Genomic DNA, 24,460 nt, shown 5'->3' with positions numbered 1-24,460 from the left:
ATCTTTAAATGGATATGAGAATATTTGTATCTCTTACCCCAAAGAGTGGTTGTGAGAAAAGTGTTTCGTAAAACTGTTAGATGTTTTATAAATATAAGTTGTTACAATTATTCTTTCTCTGGAAGTCCTGCTTGTGATTTTTTCTTCTCTTTTGTCTAACCAGTTTTCAGATATATCTTAAAAATAAATTTCATAGTGTGATGAAGCATATTTTAAAAATTATGGATTTTCATTTTTGACATTTATGTCTCAACATTAAAATTATTTTTAACTATGTGGTAAACCTAAAATATGACTTACCAGCTTGTATTGATTTATGTTCACTATGCTGACCAGAGTCTAACTTAATGCGCAAAAAATGTTTTCTTTAATTAGAAACGGGAAGGGCCCATTTGACCTGTTTTATCCGGAAAATCTGTTGTTGGGTATACTTGTAAAAACTTACAGAATTCGCTTTTTCAGATATCCAAGCCTGCTTTCTGTCTCTTCCTTGAGTTCTCATATATGTCACCTTTCTTTATTTTTAAAAAATTACTTTTATTAATCAATTTTTAGCATTCTGAATTCCAAATTATCTCCTTCCTTCTTGCCCATCCCCCTGCCCATTGAGAAAGCAAGTGATAGGATATCAATTATATATGATACATGTCACTTTTCAAGATTTGGGGCTTTGTCTTTCAGATGTGATTAAATGTTCCCCTCACCCCCAATTTGCCCCCTTTCAAGAAGTCTTCTTACAAGTTGTCTTTCTCATTCAAGTATTTAAGTTGTCTAATACTGGTGAAACTTGTGCTTAATGCCAGTTCATAGAATTGTGGACATTGAGGTGAACACCAAACGTGTCCTTAAGCCCTTCTCCACTCCTGACCTATTAGAGTCCACTTAATTCTGTCCCAGATTCGGCTCCTTTATGTGTGTAACCAAACCAAAAAAGCCGTCGTATTCACTGACGCTTTGGGATCCGTTGATCTGAAGAGAGTGAATCACCCAGCTGCCCAGCTTTGAGAAATAAACTTTGAATAACCTGCATGCCCACCATGACAAAGTAGAAATGTTGTAGATATTAGGTGTTTTATCAGATTGTTATAGTTCACAAAGAATATGCCAGCTAACTATGTATGCCAATTTTCTGAGCTCATATAAACATTCCAGTTATTACAGAAACTATATGCAGAACTTCATTCTTTCTAAGAAACACTAGCAATCTGGAGAGGTTATCATGTTCATGAATGGTTCTAGTTAGATGAATAATATTCATAATAGCAATAAAAGAAACTCCTATTTAAATAATCTTTTAAGGTTTGCAAAGTCACCTCACAACAGTTCTAGTCAGTAGTTAGTATAAATAGTGGTTTCCTTGTTTTACAGATTGAGGAAACTGAAGAAGCTCTTGAGAGGTTAAATGACTTTCCTATGATCATTCAACTACTAAGTTCTGAAGCAGGATTTGAATGCAGGGGTCCTGATTCCAAGCAAGTGATTCCATTCACTGTGTCACATTGCCTTCCATTTAAATAAGAATAAGAATAGGAATAAACACACATGTAAATGTGTAGGATTGAACTAAGTCTTCTGAGAAGCCTAGTAAATTTTACTCTGGGGAACATTTTTAAAAATTCAACAAGGAAATGTGACAGAAGGAGTTCAGTGTGTGGGAAAAGCACTCAAAACTATTAGCCTAGAAAAGTTCCTAGCATAGGAAAGATGTTATTCTACATTTTTGTCCACTCTGTATATGTGTGTGTGCAAGAGAAAGGGAATTAGAGGAGGGAGGGAGAGAGACAATGGAAGGGAGAAAGAGGGCAAGAATGAGTGAGATGGAAGGAGGAGGAGAGAAAATGAAAGAGAGAGACAGAGAATCTTATTTTAAATTTAAAGAATCCCTACAGTCTGGGTTGTCAGTTTGTCTGCCAACAGAGTACTAGCACTGACAGGTCTTATCAAAATAGAGTTTCCTTACTAGTTCAAGCCCATTGAAGAACTTGTGATGTCATTGGTCTGAATCAGAAAAACATTTTAGATATTTAAAAGTAAACCATTTGATTTAAAAGTGCAAGTATTAATTTATTAAGGGCAGTTAACCTATTTTAATTATAGCAGTTTAAAAAATGGGAAATGAAAAAATGACTTGTTGAAAGTGTCCAGAATTTCTCCTGTTTAAACAGCCTTTCAATATAATCTGTAAAATTCATTTTTTAGAATCAGAGAGTATATCCAATTTCATCCTTCAGGAGACCCCCTTTTTCAGTCATCCAAGATTGATGGCTTCTTTTCTTACAGAATCTCAGGGATAGACTATATTAGCTCCCTGGGTGGCCCTTTCCAGTGTTTTCTCTCCAGTTTTTAATTTAAATTCGTTTTAACTTGATAAGACAACTACCAGTTAGCATCATCTTAATAAAAACTTTCATGTACTTGGGCAATAATAAATTTACATTCTTCCTAAAACCCTTGGCACATTTAATTATATCCTACATTTTAATACTTACCTATGCACTGTATAGAATTGTTCTTAATTAATGTGTTGGTCATTTTTTTTGCTCAACTGTTGTAGTACATGATTCCTCCTATAATTCTTTAGTGTCCTATCCTTTTTGTGGGAACTGGGCACAATAGAGACACTCAGCAAATTTTTAAAATTGAATTGTATCCTGTAGACTAAACAATCCCCAATTCCATTAACCTTTTTCCAGATGGCCTATTTTATACCTTATAAGTCTATTTTGCCGTTCACTGGAGTTGCACTGTGGGTAGTAGTTGGGGAAGATGGTCAGTTTTCTAAGACCTCCTAAATCAGAGAATGGCTTCATTATTTGATTGTTGTGAATTCCCAGGATTTAAACACAGACACACATTCAACTTGTGAATATTAGGAAATATGTTCCAATACCAAATATACCATAGTTTGGTCTCTATTTTTGCCAGTGCTCCCTTTCATTAGAACAAATAAATGAGTTGACTCTATCTATCATAGAAGATAAATGTGGCTCAAATCAAACACTGAGCTAGAGTGAATAAAGTTTTGATGTGCTGTATCATTCCATAAACTGTTGAAGATTAAGGGGAGATCGAGTAGAAGACAAACAAGTTTATTCACAACTATTAGCTGAGATAATCTGTTTCTTAAAAATGCATTACTAGTTTGAGTGATCTGTTTAAGATTGATGCCAAGTGGATTATACTGAAAAACCTTGCTTTCAGAACAATAAGCAGATTGCCAGAAAGATGGTTAAGATAGAGGAGAAATCTTCAAATACTTAAAATCTATAAATGTTTTAGTTACCTTATGTCACTTGCTGGCCAGGGAGGTTTTATTCCCTTTCTTCTTTTCCAGGCAAGGTAGGTTAAGGTGTGACTTGCAACAGGCAGTTAGGAAGGTAGTGGCTTCCCATCTCAGGAGAGTCAGTAATCCGAATTACTGTTCTGTAGAACTGAGTTTAAGTTCTAATGCCAGTTCTCTGAAGGTCCTCATGGTTTGACTGTATCCAAAAGGATTATATAAAGAAGCGTGCTTTGTATCTTCCTAATGCCTTATAGCTTCCAAACATACTTGATCTCATTCCTTACATGCCAAGGAAGATGAATACCTTCCTAGGTGTTACTTGAGCTATGCTCCATTTGAATCACTTTTCATTGTACAAGACCCACTAATCTCTATAACCCATGGTCTAGTGCTTACCGTGCAGTGTCACTGCATCAAAAAATGTTAACAGCTGGAAAGGACCTTAACAGTTTTCCCTCCCACTCCCTTCCTGGCACAGAATCCTTCCTATGGATTAGGTCCCCAAAGAAGTTTTGGCACCCAGTTCCCCAGTATTGCTGGAAAACAGACTTGCCCCCACCCTTCAAATAAATAAAAAGACACAACAAAAAGAGGAAAAGAAAGAATGGCTCCCAGGAAAACCCTCCAGGGAAAATAAGTGGCTGAAGGAATGAGGAAACAGAAAGAGAAGACTGAAACCATACACACGTTCCCAGGAGAAATAATTGTCCAGTTGTAAGAGCCTCTGGAATAGTTGAGAAAATCAACAAAAGACGAAAAGGAGAATTTGGCACCTACAAACAGAAATGTATATTAAAGAAAAACTACAAGAAAACACATGAGAATCAATAGCTTAGAAAACCAAGTAGAAAATCTCAGTAAATCAGTCGAGTGTCTAAGAAGTAGAATTAGCCCTATAGGAAGAATAACAACAACAACACTAGATGTAGCCAGACAACCAACAGAGCGAAATAAGCGAACAAAAGGATCATATGAAATTGTCAGTCCTGGCCCCTTCCAGTTTTCATTTTGGAAATGATGTGTTCGCATCTGAACACAGAACTTGAGAGACCAAGGCAGAATGTAGACCTTTTTGCCACCATAGCTCTGGATCCTTTTGTCTCTTAAGGAAACCTAGAATGGCATTCTCTTTTTGGCTGCCATGTCACATGCCTAGTTCTGTTCAAGTTCCCTGTTCTTTTTCACAAGAACTGTTGTCCAGTCCTTTAGTTCAGCCCTTGGCCATTCTGTTGCTCCACATAGCTTCTTAAAAGAATTTTGTTGTGGGTTTCCTGGTAGGGTAGTTTTTTAGCTGCATTGGTCCAGATTGCAAGCCACTTAATCTGCTGTGATAAAAGGAGGAGGATCTATTCCTATCTTTCTATCTATTCAGGAAAATATTTAACTCCCGAAAAGGTGATGAATATCTTTTGCACAGTACCTCTCAGATGGGTGGAAGGAAAACAAGAGTTGAGATGGGTTTTTGTGAACTTTTCAAATCTTTCCTTTAAAGTTACTATCCAAAAACAATATAGTAATAGACTTGTGCCCTTAAAGAGCCTGAGGGAGAAAATGCAAACAAAAATCAAATAATAACAGCAAAACTTTAATTTTAGAGGAAGACCAGTGTGGTTAAGTGAAAAGGAATATGTAAAATCACAATATCTTGTAGCTGGAAGATTCAGATGCTAGGTAAAGGTTTATTTGTTTGAACCCTCTAAATTATATATGATCATGACTGTGAGGCCAAGAGAACTTAACTAACTTTTCCAAAATAACATGACTACTTAATGACAGAAAACAGTTCTTTTGATTCTTGGGATAGTTCTTTCTTTTACATTATTCTTTTATTAAAAATTGCTTATTTTTGTAAGAAAGTTGTAAAAGTCCTTGGATTCTTTCTTTTATACTGGAAGAGCAATGTTGGGCGTGTTTTTTGGATCTGAGAAAGCATGTTGTCCACCCCTCTTATTCTAAAGCCAAGAACTCTGATAACTGAGAAAGAGATTATATACAAAGTCTCTAAGAAAAGCCCAGTCAGGATTTGAACCTAGGGCTTATGATTCTAAACCTAAAAGTGTTCTTTCTGTTATGCTAAATTTCATCTGCCTACATTATACAGAAAAAGTAAGGAGCAGAGAAATTGATTTAGACTTCTAGAATATTAGAGTTAGAAAAGTCATTACAGATCGTTTAATCCAGTCACCTAATTTCACAGATAAGGAAACTGAGTCGTGGAAAAAATTATATTATCTGCCCAAAGTCCTCTGCCACTTTGTGGCAGAGGTAATAATGTAGCCTCCATACAATATAAACTCCTTGAGGTCAGAGACTACTTCGTTTTGTCTTTCCCCAGTGCCTAGAATAGGGGCTAGCGTGTACTAAGTGCTTAAATAAATGCTTGCAGATTAATTGGTTTCTGCTACTCCATTTCCAGTTTTAGCTGTATTGTATAATCTTGCATAGTATCTCAAAAGATAGCACTAGAAATAGTAAATGTTATGTCTTCAAATATATTGATTTAAGATGTTTTTCTTCCCATTCAAGATAAACTTTCATTGGAAGGAATAGTGGTACAGCGTGCTGAATGCAGACCTGCTGCCAGTGAAAATTATATGAGATTGAAGAGGTTAGTAATTTTACCTTTGAAATGAATCTATGACGTTTACTTTTTGAGATCTTGGCACATTTTTTTGTTTGTGGCAGGTATGTGAATATGTACATTCGTGTGTTTGTTTACATGTGTTAGAATCCCAGGTACTACTTAACCATGACAACTTTGCGGACAATTATTTGAATTTGTTTTTCCTGAAATCTTTATTTGTTTTTTAAAAAACAAGTGAGAGTTTCTTTGGCACTGCAGAACTGCTGTTCTGCCGGAACATCCGAGGATTACGCTTGTTTGGACACATTTTTTTTCCAAGTGACCCATATGTGTCTTGGTTCACTAGAAGTATTTAATAAGACTTTTGTACCATGTTGTAGATCATCGTTTTTAAGTCTCTTACTGCTTATCTAAAAACCTGTATATTTTAATTTTGTATAATTTAGAATCATAGTTTTTAAAGTGCATGCCAGGTAGTAGAAAGAGTGCTTGAGTTCTACTTCCAGGTCTCTGCCACTGACTGAGTTATGTGTCATTAGGCAAGTCAGGGTTGGTTTGTTTTTTAATTTTTAATTTTTTTTTTTTTTCGCCTAGGCAATTGGGGTTAAGTGACTTGCCCAGGGTCACACAGCTAGTAAGTGTCAAGTGTTTTGGTCTGAGGCCGGATTTGAACTCAGGTACTCCTGACTTCAGGGTTGGTGCTTTATCCACTGCCACCTAGCTGCCCCTAGGCAAGTCATGTTGTTGTGGGTTTTTTAACCCCAGTTACTTTAGCCATAAAATGTGGGAGGTAAACTAGATGATCTTTTGGGTCTCTTTTAGCTCTGAAATTCCATAATTACAAGGGGAGAGTGAGATAATTTTTTTTTTTTCAGTTTCTCTTATTTTCTTTACTGGAAATTATCTTAAATATTCTTTTATAAGAAAGAGAAAAAAACTGGATTTTTGGTAGATAGTAATTTCTCTCTTAAACTCCAAATATAAATAAAAATGCTAGTAAAAACCACAGTAAACATGCATGTAAATAAAAAACAGCTACAGAGCATGTACTTTACTGAAATGAGATTTATTAACTCAGTTTAAAGTTCCTAATCTCTTTCAATTTATTTTTATATTTTATTACTTACCTGTGTATATGTTGTTTCCCCAAATAAAATCAAAGCTTCTTGAGGTCAGAGACTGTTTGCCTTTTTGTTTGTTTGTTTGTTTTTTGGTCCCTACTCCCTACATAGTGTCTGGCACATATAAGGCACTTAGTAAATGCTTTTGGATTTGATAGATTCAAGACTTACCTTTTCCAAGCAGTATTGAAATTGGAACTATACTGGTTGCCTAGGCCAGTTACTAGCATCTTCATTTTATTTGGGGGTTCTCTAAAGATTCATATCTGGCACAGGGTAGGTATTTAATAAAAGCTAATTGGCTGACTAGTAACAGGAAATTCATTGTCTTCTATTCATCCATAGGGCCTTTCCCCATCTCTGGGATGCCTTCTTTTTCATTCAAAAAAATTCAAAATCTTTTGGTCTTCAAAGAACAAAACCAAACCAAACATTATTGAACCTTTCTTAAGTGATACGAAGCTGTAATTGATAGCCAGGTTTCTGTAACTCACAGTAATAAAGGAAATAATTTATATTAAACAGAAAAAGGCCTTTTGAACATTAAGTTGTAAAGATCCTCACACCCAAGAAATTGGCAAAGTGACAAAAGACAGGACTAGCCAATACTGATGATGTCATGGAAACGCAGACATACTAATGAATTGTTAGTGGATCTAGAAATTAGTGGAACCATTCTGGAAGCCAGTGTGAAGTTGCACAAATAAAATGTGGAAAATGTCCGTGACCTTTGGCTCATCTCTAGGGATTTTGCCCCATGGAAGCCATTGAAAAAGAAGAGAGACTCCACCTACACCAGAATAGTTGTGGTAGCACTTTTACAATTATGAGGTATGGCTTTGTGCCAAAGAGCAGAGAGAGAGAGAGAGAACAGTAAATCTAGGTGATATAAAAATAAAACATCAATAAAATTTTCTCTTGAAAAAGTTGTGTTAGATATTGCTAAGGAAGGTTTAGGCTTTTTTTTTTTTTTTTTTTTTTTAAAGACTGGAAACCAACCTCTTTCTTCAGTATTTAAGAGCACCAGGAATGGAATATTTAAAGTTGTTACTTATTTTCCTAGAAAAGTATTAAGGGTTTCGTGAAATTCCCCAAAAAACTGCCTGTTTTTGTGAATGTATTCCTTCTGACTATTCAGGCATGTTTTTTATGCAGTAATTATTAGCACTCTCCAGATAGATGTAGTGACCTGAAGCATTCATTTTGTTTTTCCAGACTACTTTGAGGCAGTCTGGCTATGGAAGATGATTTGAGTGGGAGGGGAATAAAAGAAGTAAGAGACTGTGGGAGATAACCAAATAATAAAAGGAAGTTCTTGGTCCCATTTATAATTCCTGATTTCTAATTATCAATTATGTATCTGGGCTATCAAGTGACTTCTTGGTCTGGTGTTGAGAGAAAGCTGAAGTCCCAAGGTGTTATGATGGTGATACAGCAGTGAGATTCAGTTGCTCTTGCAAATTAACAAAGTTTTTGGCACACTGGAAGTTATTTATTTGCTCATTTTATTTTGAAACATTTTAATTTTTAATGTGAAGTAATTTTCTTTAGAGCATTTTTTATTGTTTGAAATGTGAAGTCCTTTCAAATGGGTCTGCTAAAAATAACAGTCAAATTGTGGGAAATTGTGTATAAGCATGATTCAGAATAAAACAGTTGCAAGTACTTATGTGATTAGATGGCATTAGTGTGCTAACATCTTATACTAGTTTTTTATTATTTATAATATATTATGCCCTCTGGAGTTGTCAGTAGCTTGCGGTCTATCGTGTTGTTCAAAAATACTGCCTTGAACAATCCATTATTCAGTACGTTTGGGGGCAGCAAGGTGTAACATTAAAATTGCTGGATTAAGAGTCAGGCTAGAGTCCAGTGAGCTAAGCTATGTAAAAGCGTCTTTGCAAACTTGAAAACATTTTTATAAATGCCAGAAATTAGAGCCCAACCTGTTTAAACTCTGTAGTGGAAAGCTGGGAGAAACCCAGACAGATTAAACCATGGGCCCTGCTCTCTCAGGCATGTGTCTCTGGCTCTGATTTTATTACTTTGTCGTATTTTATTCATAGGTCTTAGAGCAAGAATACAACTTCTGTAAGTTATCTAGTCCAGTCTGTAGACAGGTCCCTATTTCATCCCTATTTTCTAGATAAGGCAGTTGTTTAAGAAAGATTATTCTTGGAGCTTTATGTGGTATGAGAAAGATTACCTACCACCAGGGAGACCACCCTATAGTAATTTCAGACATAAAATCACAAAGGCATGTATCAATCCCAATAGTAGGTAACTTTTATATAATGCTTTAAAGTTTGTAAAACATTGTATGATTGGTCTGGACTTTTAATTTCAACCATGTGGAAAACTACCTCCATTAATGCCAACTTGACAACTCTTTTGTGTTGTAGAGTGTTTCCTGGGAGGGACACTAAGAGATCGATTGGCTTTCCCAGATCCATCTGACTAGTATCTGTCAGAGGCAGGACCTGAGCTCTGGTTTTCCTTACTCCAAGACTAGCCTGCTGTCCATTATTCAAAGCCTCCTCTCTCTCTTTGTTTTACTGATATGCAGGTTAAGTGATTTGGTCATGATCACACACAGCTAAGAAGTATACATGGTGGGACTCAACCCCAGATTTCTCCTTTCACATCCAGCACTGAATTGCTCATATGTCTCAGTCTCCTCTGTAGACTGGCACAGTAACACAATCCCCAAGCACTTCCTGGAGGAAGAATTATGGCCTAGCCATCAACCAAATACTTGTCTGAGAGTCAAGAAACCTGTCTTTTAGACCAAGTTACACCTGAACTTGATGTAACCTTGGGTTGAAGCATTTAATCCCTCTGGCCTTCAGTTTCCCTATTTTAAAACTAATGTTTTTAGTTCTAAATGCCATATTTTAGGAAGAGCATTAAGTGGCTTGAACATGTCTAGGAGAGGATGATTGTTGTTTGTTGTTTGTCCTTCAGTCTCAAAGCAGACGATGACATCAGGAAGGTGATGTCATGACTTGCAAGTAGATTGAATTTAACTGAGTCAGGGCTATGCAAAGTCACCAGCCTCTCTCGCTCTTCCGGAGCCATCGGAGTCCAGTGGCGAGATGTAGATTGGGACGACTGGAGATGGCCCGTTTGTGGGAGACACAGGCCTTTTTAAGCTAAGGTCTTTCCCACGTCTCAGTTTGTCTGAAGCCCTACCCATTCAGTGATTAAGGGTAGATAAGAATGAGGCAAAAAAAAAAAAAATGGCCTCTTTTACCTAGTCGAAAAAATCAGTCTGGGACAGATGGGTTATGGGACCTGGACCCCTAAGAGGAAGACTTGAATAGAACTAAGCATGTGACATGGCAACCAAAAAGAGAATGCCATTCTAGGCATCCTTAAGAGACAAAAGGATCCAGAGCGATGGCGGCAAAAAGGTCTACGTTCTGCCTTGGTCAGGCCGTCTCTCAGGTTCTGTGTTCAGATGTGAACACGTCATTTTTAAGAAATATGAAAACTGGAGGGGATCAGGAAGAAGGCAAAGTTTTCATATAATAGTTTTGTTTGGTTATTTTGCTCTGTTGTTTGTTTGGCTTCATCTAATGTTGTTGTTGTTGTTGTTGTTGTTATTCTTCCTATAGGGCTAATTCTACTTCTTAGATGCTCCACTGATTTACTGAGGTTTTCCTGCTTGTTTTTCTAAGCTATTGATTCTTACATTTGTTTTCTTGTAGTTTTCCTTAAGTGTATATACCCCATCCAGAGGGGAAGACCTTCAGGATTTCTGGCCAAAACAGAAATAATTGCTATTTACACTCACTCTGAACTATCGGAGGCCAAGTAATGACCGAATGAGGCTTGGGTTGGCACATATTGTTGGCCACTCAATGAGAACCAGTGAGAACTCCTAGTCCCTCAAGTTCACAACATAGCACTCCCCAACCCACCCACCCATATCCAAACTATTGCCAAGGCCTGTGTTTCCTTCTCTCCTCCAGCTCTGCCACCACCCTGGTACAGACCCTCATCATTTCATACCTGGATTATTGCTTTAGCCTGCTGGTAGGTCTGCCTGCCTCAAGTCTCTCCTCACTTCATTCCATCCTCCATTCAGCCACTAAAGTGATATTCCTAAAGCACAGGTTTGACCATGTCACCCTCTCCTACTCAATCAACTACAATGGCTCCCTGTCACCTCCAGGAGCAAACACAAAATGCTCCGTTTGGAATTCCAGGCACTTCATAACCTAACCCCCTTTTACCTTTTCAGTCTTCTTACACCTTGCTTTCTGATATATATACTCTTTGGTCTGGCGACATTAGCTTTCCAGGGATTCCACAAACAAGATACTTCATCTCTCTGCTTTGGGCATTTCCCAAATACCTGGAATGCTCTCTCTTCTTTGCTATGCCTACTGACCTCCCAGGCTTCCTGTAAGTCCCATCTAAAGTCTCATCTTTTACAGAAGCCCTTCCCAATCCCTCTTAATTCCACTGCCTTCCTTCTCTGTTAATTATTTCTTGTTTATCCTTGATATAGCTCATTGTACATGTATTTGTTTGCATGTTGTCTCTCCACTGGACTGTAAGCTCCTTGAAGGCAGGGACTGTCTTTTGTCACTTTCTGTATCCTCAGCGCTTAGCACAGTGATTGACACATAGTAGGCACTTAATAAATGATTATTGATTGATTGAACTTGTACCCTCAGAACCCAGTGTAGTACCTGGCACATGGTAAGCACTTACAGATAGTTGTTGATTAAGATTTTCTTGTTATATGGAAATTTGTTTTGAATTGCTCTAAATAAAAATTATGTGAAATATCAAATGATGATAGTCTGAAAACTGATCTAACTAGAAATTTCTTTAATATTATATCTCCCATAATAGTCTGAATATAGACCTTATGTTTCCCAAAATATGGCTGGCAAAATTTGTCTAAATGCAACTTTTTCATTTTTTTTCTTTCAAATACATTTTAGGAACAGGTTCTATATTTGGACCAATAAGGTAAATTACACCCTTTCTTTCTGTGCCTTCCATCTCCCACCTTCCTTCTTAGTTAAGCTGATTGAATAAACTGATTTTGCTGATTTTCCTTTATGAAAATCACAGCGTTAGGGAGAAAAAATAAAAGATTAATCCAAAAATGTATTTTGTTTTATTCCTCTGCACTTAATTTTTTCTAGACGATTTTTAAAACTATTGTTTTTGTTTTTCTTATATTCCTTAACATCCTGTTGAGGGACTTTTCTGGTAGGTGCACAACATGAAGGGAGCAAAAAAAAAAACCAAGCTATTTTTCCCATATGAGAGAGATCAATCAGTAAGAAACAGATTGTGATGTAGCATTTATTTTCTTTGGAAACGTCAACCTGTAACACTTTCCTAGTTTCATAGCATTTCCATGTGTCTTTGGAGATATCTTTAGGAGAACATGGCTTGAAGGAAGGAAAAAACACCTTGGTTTCATTTTTGGCAAAATTGATCATCATAGCTTTAAACAAAGACTCTCAAATAAAAACTTTTGTCTTTTTTGAATGCTAGTAATACATAAGTGTTTTCTTTTCTCCATCTGCAATAATAGTATGTAAAGATGTTTAGTTCTTATAATTCTGACAACATTCCCCTTCTGCTACCCACTGAAGAGTTGTTGATCTGTGAGCCATCATTAAATGAGGACTTTAGAAGTTCTTTGCTCTGCCCTCCAGTGCTCCAGTTAGAGGGGCAAAGGGTACTGATGAGGTGTGTTTCCTCTTTTGAAGCTTCCTGCACTGAGGAAATCATATATTGGAACCAAAGAAAAGATTCTGCCTTTAACCCAGAAAGTATAAGGAATGTAATTGTCCTTTTTTGGATAAGAGTTTTTTTGTTTTTTTTTTTTTTTAAAGGAAATTGGGATTAAGTGACTTGCCCAGGGTCACACAGCTAATAAGTGTCAAGTGTTTGGTCTGAGGCCGAATTTGAACTCGGGTCCTCCTAACTTCAGGGCTGGTGCTCTATCCAACTGCACCACCTAGCTGCCCCTATAATTGTCCTTTTTTAAAGCATGGGATTTTTTAAAATTATTTTTATTTATGTCATTAAATATTTCCCATTTATGTGTAAAAAAATTTTTGTCTTTTTTTTTATATTTTGAGTTACAAATTCTCTACCTACATACCTCCCCTCCCCGTTCCTTGAGAAGACAAGCAATTTGATAAAGTCATGCATAATATTTCCATATTAACCATGTAAATCATGGGATTTTTCTTAACATATTTGGATTTATGGGTTCTGATCTATAATCCCATTGAGTTTTCTTGGCAGATGTATCCCACCCATGCCTTCTCATACTATATAACTCTTGTCCATATACCACCACAGTACTCCAGCGGAGCTCTGCCCTTCCTAAATCTAGATCTCTTAACATTATTGGGCCTCTAAAGAATTTTAACAACTTGGTAATATTTCATTTCATCCCATATGGCAAATGACTAATAAAGTGGAGTTTTACTTAGATAATTTTCTTTTTTTTTTTAATCTATGATATTTCTATTTTAAAATAGAAGGAATGAGAATTATTCACATATCTGGGTGGTGATTTTTCCCATGTCTCTAAGCCTTGACTCTGTGCGGTTTATGAAAATATTAGTATATATTCCAGAAATTTTGTGTGTCCCCTATTACCTAAGTGTATAGTCTTATAATTTAGGAGCTCAAAGAGACTTCAGGGAACATTTAGTACAGCCCTCTCCATTTATATATGAGAAAACAGATTCAGGGAAGTTAAGTGATTTGTCCAAGCTCACGCAGTTAGTGAAGGATCAGAGGTGGAATTGTGAACCCAGGTCCTCTGACTTGAGAGCCAGCCTTCTATCTGTAGGTATGCCAAACGAATGCACAATATAGAAAAGTTACTGATTGTACGATACAGTAAATATTAGAGAAGTTCAGAAAAAGGGTAAGTCTTGTTAGTAGAAAATAAATCAAGGAGGAGTTTTGGGGAGAAAATGGGTTTAGAGCTTAGCCCTGAAGGAAGTAAAGAACTTAAGTATATAGGTGGAAATGGATGTAGGGATCCTGAGTGAGGAGACAGGGTTTGTGAAGAGTGAAGTATTCACAAAAGGAAAGGAGATCCCTTGTAAATGCCAGCTGGTTGGTGAGGCTAGCTAGATCTTGGCCCATTTATACATAAGCTCTTAGGATCCTGGATTTAGGGCCGGAAGAAGAGACCTTAGTGCCCAGGAAGCCCGAGGGGAGTTTAAGTGACGTGACCCTGGCTCCCAGTTAGGAGATATCTGCAGCAGAATTTGAATTCAGGGTCTGCTCCTTTTATTTGGACTAGGTTGCCTAGCTGCCTCTTCAAGAGCCTGAGATTGTTTTTACATTTTTAAAGTTTGTGTCTGTGTCAGAATGGTAGAAAAATGAGTGGAGAGGAATCGAGAAGCAGCTAAAATAGTTTTTAGATTTCTATTTCCTTTTCCGCTCCTGGCTCTTGCTCGTTTTTTAGAGAAATAACTCACAAATGGATCTTGATTTCAGACTATTTACTTTAAAGTTTATAAACTGTAGGAAAGTTTCTGAACTTCTTTTGCTTTATGTTCCTTTAGTGAATATCCTTTTACTAAATACGAAACCATTCTTGCTGAACTTGTTGCAGCTTTCCTGTTTCTTTCACATTTTGCCAATATTTCTTCTTTGATAGGATTCTCAAAACTGAGGACAATACCTGTAGTTGAAGCTTTACTAGCCTGTGTAAGCTTACTCTATGAACTTATTTTCTTTTCATTTATGCTCTATGATCTGGTATCCCAAAGGCATTTGTGTTTATTTTCTTAATGTCTTCTTTTTCCCTCAGTGCTATAATAACCTAAATTAGGCTATAGATTTAAGTGGGGGAGGGAGTGTTTGGTTTATTTTAGAATGAGGAGGACAGGAATAATTTAAGAAAAGATCCCTGGAAATGCTTATGGAAATAAGATTATTCAAATATTATTGCTGTGAATTGTTGTCAAAACTTGGAGATCAGTTAATTGATGTAATTTTGAAGCAGATAAATAATGAGGGCCTCTCACCCCAAAAAAGTCCCTTTAAGAAATAATCTCATTTGTATAGGCTATGTTGAACACCTTTCACATGTAGTAGGTATTATTGGATCATTATTTAGTTATGGGATTTTTCCTAATAGTAGTAGGTTTATGTTGATCTGTCTGTACACTTTCATAAGAGGAACTGAGTAAAAGGCAAGCATTTAGAAGACAGGTGCCTCATTAAGAATGCAGAGTTAGATTTGAATTAATTATCGTTCAACACCTTTATGTTGAAGTTGACTATGCCTAAAAAAAAAAATCACATAAAACAACGTAGCTTATGCCAAGAAACTCAGTAGCCTCATTCATGTTAAACTTCGAGCTGTATAGGACAAAAACCCTCCCTCCCAGGTTTTATTCATCCACAAATAGTTGCTGGTAATCAGGAGGACATTTGGCAAAAATTGTAAAGTCAAGAAAATTTGCATTTGGTATCTCCATCTCTCCTCCATCTTTCTTTCCCAACTACTCCCATTGGGAATCCGGTACCCTCTTACTTTCTCACTTCCTCTAAACTAACAAGAAAGATTCTGATGTCATTTATTGATATTATTCGTTGACTGCATACATTTCAGGATAAGTGAATGCGTTTCAGTCTGCCTGAAGCAGAGATTTGCTTTATGCTCCTTTTAGCTATTCAATGGCTGAGTTAAAGGAATTTCCAGCCTCAGCAAGCATGAGGGCATAGGGGAGCTAAAATCATACTGCATGTCAGCCAGCCCTGAAGGTGATTCTTACTGTCTTTTAAAGGATGACTAGAAAAATGATCAAAAGGGAAAATCTCTCTCTCACTGTTTCCATGGATAGGTTGAGTAGGAGATGGCCTGGTTATCCTTGCTGGCATAGAAATAGTAGTTATCTCTAGTTCATTTGAAGACATACATTTCTCCAAGACTCCCATGTATTTTCCAGTATATTTGACATTGTTTTATTTGGTGTTTGATATTCTCATATCACAGACCTTTATTGTACAAAATGCTTCCTTATGACTTCTTAGTCTATCTCTAATATTAAAGTCTCTGATGAATAAGTTATCTTTGGAACTCATCATTGTTAACAACAGTATCGCTATGGAACAAATTAAAGTTAACCGTTCACTATAGGGCCAGACCTATGAGCTGATAACCAACTAGTAACCAATACTTTTCTAAATGATTTTTAACAGCTAACATTGTAATTAAGACACCAAAGCAATTATTAATAAATGACCTGTTAGAGTTTAATTCTGTTGATGAAAGTCCATGATTTACTCCCAGAGAAGAATTTTTATATTCTAAGAGAAGTAAGTTTTGTGTATTTATGAATAATTTTTCATTCCAGTTTTATAATACAAAATACAAGTGATCCTTAACTTATAAACAACTTATACATCTCCATAACTTTTGCACCTCATCCCTGATCGTCCTAACTGGAAGTGATTTTCCCTCATCTGATTCCATGACACCCTGTTTTCCTCATGTACTTCTAATAAGCTAACGTGTTTTGGGTTTTTTTCTGTATACATATCTCTCTCCCTTACAAAGGCTGTGGCAGTGCCAATGTATTTATCATTTCTTTGTTATCTCCCTTCATAAACTGTGTTACACATAATACGTAGTCAGTAAATATTTGTTGAATAAATAAATGTAAAATTCATCCTACTGCTCCCTCCCCACGGAATTGGCCCCTTCACCACTTTCATTCCTACAGCCACAGAAGCCATGGGAACACAAGCTGAGGTTTTGCAGAAAATCTCCATTCCAAATCATTAGAAGGGGAAGCATTGTGGGAGCAGACTCTCAGACAAAGCTGGCCTGTCTCTAGCTATAGGATGACCCAGTCTCCTTTCTTCTCCTGCTTTTTTTTTTCTTTTTTCTTTCTTTGATTTTTCCCTTTGTTAAAGGTGTGCTAGAAAGAACAGTGGATTTTGAGTCAGAATACCCTGGATGCAAGTCCTAGCAGGTAAACATATTTGCCATGTGATCATTGTCAACTCATATTATTCTCCATGAACCTTTGTTTCCTAGTCTGTGAAATGGAAATTTTATAATTCTTGTAGCCTGGTCCACTAGATAAAACATTGGACTTGGAATCAGGAAGACCTAGGTTCAGATTCTGACTCAGGTACATACTTGCTGTGTAACCCAGGATGAGACGTCTGAAAACTGGAATCATAACAGCCCCAAGCTTATAGGATTATTGTAAGGATTAAATGAGATAATATATGGAGATCTCTTTGTAAAATTTTAAAGCACTGTATAAATCTTAGTTATTATTACTTCACATAGGTTTTTATAAGTAGCATGTAAATGTGTTATCATCATTTGAGTGAAACATTCTCTTAAAAAAATTTACATACTGGGGGCAGCTAGGTAGAGCAGTAGATAGAGCTCCGACCTTGTAGTCAGGAGGACCTGAGTTCAAATCCGGCCCTCAGACACATGATACTCACTAGCTGTGTGACCCTGGGTAACACACTTAACCCTGATTGCCTAAGCAAAAAAAAAAAGAAAAATTTAAATACCTCTGGGTACCTTATAGGAACATCAGTAATTCACTGATAAGTATAAATTCACTCATTTGATTACCTCATTGCTTAGCTAAGAAATTGGAAGTTTAATTGGAGTGAAATAGATAATTTTAAAAATGGAAGGCCTTGGAGGTGTTAGCATATTTTTGACTAGGATGTTGAATTATCCTGGGGCATCCAGAGGTACTGGGGATCTACCGGGCAGAGGTATTGAGGGGCTTTCTGTGGAGCTAGAAAAGGGAGATCCAACGCTTCTAGAAACAAGCTTCGCTGTTTGAAATATTGCCTGGGGCTTATCCCTAACTCAGAAAATGTAAGAGGCCTTCTCTCTTTTTTCCTTACATGACTTGCTGGATTTAATGGGCTTTGGGACATCTAGCTTATGGAACGTAACCACCATTTATACCATTGTTTCTATGGGAACATATATTCCCCTTCTAAACATCTGCCTTACAAACAGATACTTGGAATGCTACCTCTGTATAAGATGCAAACTGTAGATTTTAGTCTAGAAGAGAGGTGGCAGTCTAAAATGGAGTTTGCCATTTTACTTGCTTTGGAGTAGTATTTGAGTCATACATAAATTATTTTTGATTACTAGTAGTGTCTCATTTTTAATGACTCAGATACATTTATCTTCAGCATGTCTCAGATAGTAATACAATTACCATGTACAATGGTATTTGGATTTTCTGGTACCTTCAAAGGCGCCCAAGTGCCTGGGGAACATGTTTGTACTTTGTACTTATTGTTTGTTTTTATTTACTTAAACGAGAGCTTTAAATGTCATGGTAAAAATTTTCAACCTGAAAAAATAGTAGGAATGTGGAAAAGAGTCAAAGTAAGTAGGGCTTAATTGGCTTGAACCAACAGAAATTCTAGACCTCCTCTTTTTCCTGCCAGACAAAGGTACAGGATGGCCTTTTGGATTTTGACATGAGCTTCATTTTGTGCCTGTGCTTCACCCTGAAGTCTGTCTTAGACTTAATATGAATCATTTCTTTTTCCCACTGCTGCATACCAAGGTGATGTGTGTGCTGTTTTGTTGATTCCTAGTGTTTCATAGCTTTGAAGCATCTTCCTTAATTCTTTCACTCAACAACTATTTACTGAGTGCTTACATTGTTGTATAAGAAGTATATAATACAGGTTCTGGCTTTAAGGAGCTTATCACACAATTAGAAATATATAACTCATTCATGAGAAAAGTTAAATGACAAAGTAGAATATGATTTAGTACCAATAAGTGGTCCAGACATTTAATTCTATAAAAATTAGTGAAGGACAAGCTCAGTGTAGGCTGAAATATAAGACTTGGGGTAAGCCTTGAGGGAATAATAGCACTTGGGTAGAATATAAAGATGAAAGGTGATGTTTCAAGAGAATACTGTAACATGAGTAAAAATATGGAAACAAGCCTGCCTGGAATAGAGGGTTTGGGGTGGCTAGGGGAAGGTTGCAGAAAGGACACAGCTAAGTGGTTAGACCCTGTCCTGTAAGCAAATGAAGTCAGTCATCTAAGATACCTGAGCATGGGAGGCTGTTCTTTTAAGACAGCAGTAGAGAATCTCCTCCCTTCCCCTGCTGCAGTGGCCACTAGACTTCTATCTAATCATTTAGCAGTTTCCATGGTTTCTTTCTTTGTCGTAAATTGACTGTCTTGCAAGTCTTCCTTACTGATTTTTTTTTGTTGCTGCTGTAAGTTAAGGGGTTGACAAATTAAGGAGTCAAATTAGTTGATTAAAGTAAAGAAGAAAATAGGTTGAGCAGTGACGAGAACATATCTGAAGTTATGCACAATGAATCTGTAGTGTTCACAATGTGCACAGTTTCTTGACTTACTCCAGGAAACACTTAGAGCCTTTAAAAAAGCTTTTAAAAATGTGAAACCAGATAGTTACTGACACTGCTTCATAAAATACCTGAAGAGACCAAGTTTTCTTAGCTTATGCAAGGTTCTTCTTTTTTATAGTCCAAAATAATATGGCTACATTAATGAAATATACTCTACTTATTCATTAAAATGAATATAGATATGTTGAAATATTTACTAGTTCAATCTATATGTGACTGCTAGCTATGATATGTCAATGGCATAAGTTCTCTTTTGGGGAAAAATGGCAAAATATCTTAGCTACAAAATTTTCAATTTGCATAATTAATATGAAAGCCATATGGTATTTTTTTGTAGCTCATTAAATTACTAACAGTTTGTACTTCTATTTTTATTCTCATTTTAGCTCATTTCAGGAGTACTTTTGTGTAAAATAAACTTTAGATACTTCTGTTTTGTAGAGAGATTGACCTTTAAGATGAAACTGATAGAATACCAGCTCTGTAATATTTAAATCAATAGAATCTTTGTCATTTCTAAAAATAACCTCCACATAAAGCGTAAGTGACTTATGCATGTGATATATGTATATGTATATTTCTTTCCTTCAGAAACATAAAGAATGAAAAAATGGATGGTCCTGTCAACAGATGAATAGCTAGTTTGCTTGTAGGAGGCGAGGTATGTTGTAAAAATAATCACTGGATCACAGATTTTGAGCTAGAAGGGACACCAGAGATCATTTGGTCCAGTCCCTTTTTTCTTCCAGATGCGAAAATCGAGTTCCAGGGTAAATGGCTTGTCCTAGGTCACACAAGTAGTAGGTATCAGAGGAAAGATTTTGAGTCCTTTGGGTCCACTGTATCACTGTAGTTCTGTGTATGACCTGTCCTAGTAAGCTTCTTTGGGCCAGGCCCTGTTTTGTTTCCTTTTCTGAATTCCTAGTCCCTGACTCAGTGTCTTAACACATAGTAAGCTTCAGAGCATAGCACAATGGAATTATGACTATGAAGAAAAACCCCTGGAGAATGAATCATGCTTGGATAACTGGATTTTGTAGGAACTGAGGATTTGCTCCTCCCCTCCCTTCCCCTTTAAATACCATAACTAATTAGAAGTCCTTCTAAAATGTATTCTATACCTTCTTCTCATTTTATAAAAACTGAGTAATGTAGCTATTTATATGGTGGCTTGAGGTCATCCTTCATTGCTTTGTGTACTTCAGTAAAACATAGTCGTGATGCGCTCAAAGACTGTCACTGTGTCAGCCTGGGATGGTGGGAAACCACTGACCTTAGAGGAGGAAGCCATGGCTGCTGCTTTGAGTGCTGTCCGTGGGAAGTGAGCCCTTCTGAGCTTTAGGTTCAAGAGAGGACTTTGGGCTAGATGGAAGAGCCATACAGGGTTCTGTTTGTTCTTACATTTAATGATTGGTCTGCCTTAGAACGTTTGACTTTTGGATTTCCATGTGGTTTTCATAATTTTTCTGACTCTTCTGTGACTGTCACCTGTTATGTCTCACAGTAATCAGTTTGTCTTGTCTGTAGCAGCCTCTCACCTCCCTTTAGTTGTTCTACTAATCAGTCCTGAGCTTGTAAGCTAAAGCACCAGGCTTGTTATCAGACTTCTTAGAATTATGCCTAAAAGTTAGGCCCTCATTAAGGACCCACAGGGTTTCCTTTCCTTTACGGATGGACTTTGGCATCTCTCTTGGCTTCTTGGAGGCTTACTTTCTAGTTCTTAGTTCATGTCTTAGTGAGGAGATTATCACTGTGTTTATTAATGTCACATGGTAGACAATGTACAACAGATCTCATGTCAGAACCAGCTGTTATTTGATCTCTTTTGTTATAAGTAGGATGTGTTTTAGTATCTTTGTGAAAATGTAATTTACAATAAAGTATTACTAATTAAATTCCCTGAGGATTCATCTTTTCAAGTACTCTGAAAGTCATATATACCCAGTAATCTCCACTCAATTGTTGATTGCCACAGTTTAACACTCTGCCTTTAATTCAGGTCGAATCAGGGATAAAAGTAAAAATCTTCTGATTTTTTTTTTTACTTGTTTTCTCTGTCAAGGACAATTATCTTTGCACTGGAAAAAAACAAAACAAATATGACTCCTAGGGAGTTGAACCCCAAGATGAGTAGAGAGATAATAGGAGCAAACCCAGCTGCCCTTAATAAGTTCCAGTTCACTAGGGCCTTATGGAGTACATACCAGGACTGTTAAAGAAACTAAGCCCACGTAAAGTGCATGCCAGGGTTGTTAGGAACTGCCAGATAAGATTGCTGAGCCACTCTAAGTGACTGTCAAAATATCTTAGGCCATGAGAGAGATGCTGCAAGGCCAGAATTGGGCAAATATCCTGATTTTCACAAAGTACGGTGAGTCTACACTGCAGACTTTAGGGAACTTGATTTCCGTTCCTGGCAAAATTCTAGAATACATTATTAAATGGGTTATTAGTGATCTTCTAAAATAGGAAATGGTGATCACCAAAAGCTGGCATGGATTCATCACAAAGTCAAATCAGATTAACCACTTTATGCATTTCACATGTACCTAGTTATTTACTTGTTGTCTCCTTCACTAGAAAAGGAGCTCCTTGCAGCAGGGGCTATGGCACATAGAAATGACAGGGGTTATCTAGTGAATTTGCTTAATTGTTTATTTTGACAAAATTCTGAAAAAAATCTAGAAAGGGGTTTTCAAAACATGATGATTGCATTCAAATATGGAAAAAGAAGCCTACAATAGTAAAATATTGAATAGAGATTGGTAGAAAAATTGGAAAACTGTTGTTAGCATCTACCTTGGATTTGAGCTCAGTTGTGTAGATAATATATTATGTTCTATATTTTTTCTTTTCATTTTATACTTTGTGTTCTGGAAAAGAGATTACAAACCATGTATAGTTAGTAAGTTGTAAATATCAGTGCAGAGGAATGTTGTTTTCACAGTGTTTCCACATGGAACAAAAAAAATAAATTTTAAAAAATTTTATATGCAAATCCATAGCTTGTCAAAATGATTTTGACATTTAATACATCCACATTTTATTTTACTTTAATTCATTGAAATCAGTTTGTCTTTCATAAACTTTATCTAAAGGTCTCTATTACTGTCCATTTATACGCTCTTACGATATTTCATTTTTCTCTTTGTAATAGTTACTTGTATACTTGATTTATCTCTCCCTGATAATAACGTGTATTTAAATAATGCCTTATAAATTACAAAGTGCTTCCCTTACAACAGTCTTGTAAAGTGGGTAGTGTAAGTGCTGTCATTCCCATTTTATAGATGTGGAAACTGAGGTTCAGAACGTGTGAGTTGTCCGTCGTCGGTTTTCTACCTCCAAGTCCTGTGCTCCTTTTACTACTCCAAGATGCCTACCAGATTATATACTCCTTGAAAGCAAGGATCCTGTCTTTTTTATCTTTTAGCCTTCTCCTTTTTCCTCATTGTACTTCTACCAGCAGCTACTACAGTACCTTGCTGGTATACAGTAATTGCCAAAACCATGTTTGCCATATTAGGTAATTAAATTGTAAACATGAGTATGACAAAAGTGTACCTTTCAAAGAAGTAGTGGAAAGATAACTGGATTTGGATTCAGAGGACCAGGGTTAAAATCCTAGTTCTTGCTAAACTATATATTTGTTACTTCAGATAAATCGCTTAAATTCTCTAGGCCTTAATTTCTTTATCTGAAAAAATGGGTTCTAGGAATTAGTTCTTTAAGTTCCTAATCCAACTCAATCCTGTAATCTTATGAAGTAATATATGGACCACAGTAATAGAGTAATATGTTAGACTAGATTGCCATTTCTTCATTCTGTTTTTCAAGCCAGTAATGTAGTTAGGAGAGTAAACTCTTAAGGAAAAACTGAATGTATTGCACTGGATGTTATCTGTGTCAGGAAGGAAGGAAGGAAGGATTCATTTCTTAAGCATTTGCTGTGTGCCAGGGACTGTGCTGAGCATATTACAAATATTATATCTTATCCTAACAACAATCAGGGGAGGCAGGTGCTATTATTATCCCCATTTTACAGTTGGGGTACCCAAAGCAGAGGTTCAGTGACTTGCCCAGGGTCGCACAGCTGTTAAGTGTCTGAGGCCACATTTGAGTTCATATCTTCCTAATTCCAGGCCGAATACACCGTACACTGTGCTACTACCTGCCTCTGCCAATCCATAAATTGAATGGATACTATAATTCTCACGTAAGAGAAATGCCCAATACTTTTATTGAATTACTCTTTTAAAAATTCAGTTTATTCTATTTGTAATTCCAAGTTTTCTCTCTACTACTTTGCTTCTCCTCCTTTACCTGTTGAGAAGGCAAGAAAAATAAAATCCATCACAAATATGTATAGTTGTGCAAAAATAAAATTTCTGCATTAGCCATGTTTTTTTTAAAAGCAAGAAAAAAATTAAAAATAGAGGAAAATATGCTTCATTCTGCACTTTCTAAATCCATCAGCTCTCTCTGGGGATGAATAGCATGTTTCATCATATTTTGGATGTGTCGTGTTATCAGAGTTATCAAGTCTTTCAGAGTTATTTATTGCAATATTGCTGTTACTTTGTACAGTGTTCTCATGGTTCTGCTCACTTCATTTTGCATCAATTTATATAGATCTCAGGTTTTTCTGAAACCATCCCCATCATCAGTCCTTAAGCACAATAGGATTCCATCACTATCATACGCTATAACTCGTTCAACCATTCCGCAGTTGATGGGGGTCTGTTCAGTTTTCAATTCTTTGATCTCTTTGGGGTGTCGGACTAGTAACAGTTGTGTAGAATCAATAAACAAGACTGTGCTCAATGCTTAGGAAACAAGAATAAGAATCTCCCTCATAGGTAATGTGATAACTTATCTCTCTGGGGTTGCCTAAGCCCCTCTCATCCAAGAAAAGGTAATTAACTTCAATATGTGTAACTCGTTTGGCTCTGTGATAAGATTTAAGTCCAAGTTCCAGACCAAAATAAAGAATCAAGCATAAGACTCACAGGTGGAAATAGATTTTTATATATTTTAAAGGACCCAAAAACCCCCAAATGC

The 24,460-nt window shown here is 36.5% G+C and overlaps 2 protein-coding genes across 4 annotated transcripts in view; one reads left to right on the top strand and one right to left on the bottom strand.

The window, feature by feature from the left end:
- Window positions 1-3,463, bottom strand: part of KCTD4 (potassium channel tetramerization domain containing 4) — an 11,778-nt gene extending 8,315 nt beyond the window's left edge. For both annotated transcript variants that reach the window (XM_027873528.1, XM_027873529.1), the window contains exon 1: window positions 3,284-3,463. The gene's annotated coding sequence lies outside the window, so the exon portion shown is untranslated. The remainder of the gene's footprint in view (window positions 1-3,283) is intronic.
- GTF2F2 (general transcription factor IIF subunit 2) overlaps window positions 1-24,460 on the top strand; it is a 165,591-nt gene that overhangs the window by 72,469 nt on the left and 68,662 nt on the right. For both annotated transcript variants that reach the window (XM_027873527.1, XM_027873526.1), the window contains one exon: window positions 5,810-5,891. In XM_027873527.1, the coding sequence (XP_027729328.1) occupies window positions 5,810-5,891 (82 nt within the window). The remainder of the gene's footprint in view (window positions 1-5,809; window positions 5,892-24,460) is intronic.

Source organism: Vombatus ursinus, unplaced genomic scaffold (assembly GCF_900497805.2).
Source record: "Vombatus ursinus unplaced genomic scaffold, bare-nosed wombat genome assembly UNPS02014802.1, whole genome shotgun sequence".
Lineage (NCBI taxonomy): Eukaryota > Metazoa > Chordata > Mammalia > Diprotodontia > Vombatidae > Vombatus > Vombatus ursinus.
The sequence above is the reverse complement of the archived record's forward strand: the minus strand, read 5'-3'. Positions and strand labels throughout refer to the sequence as shown.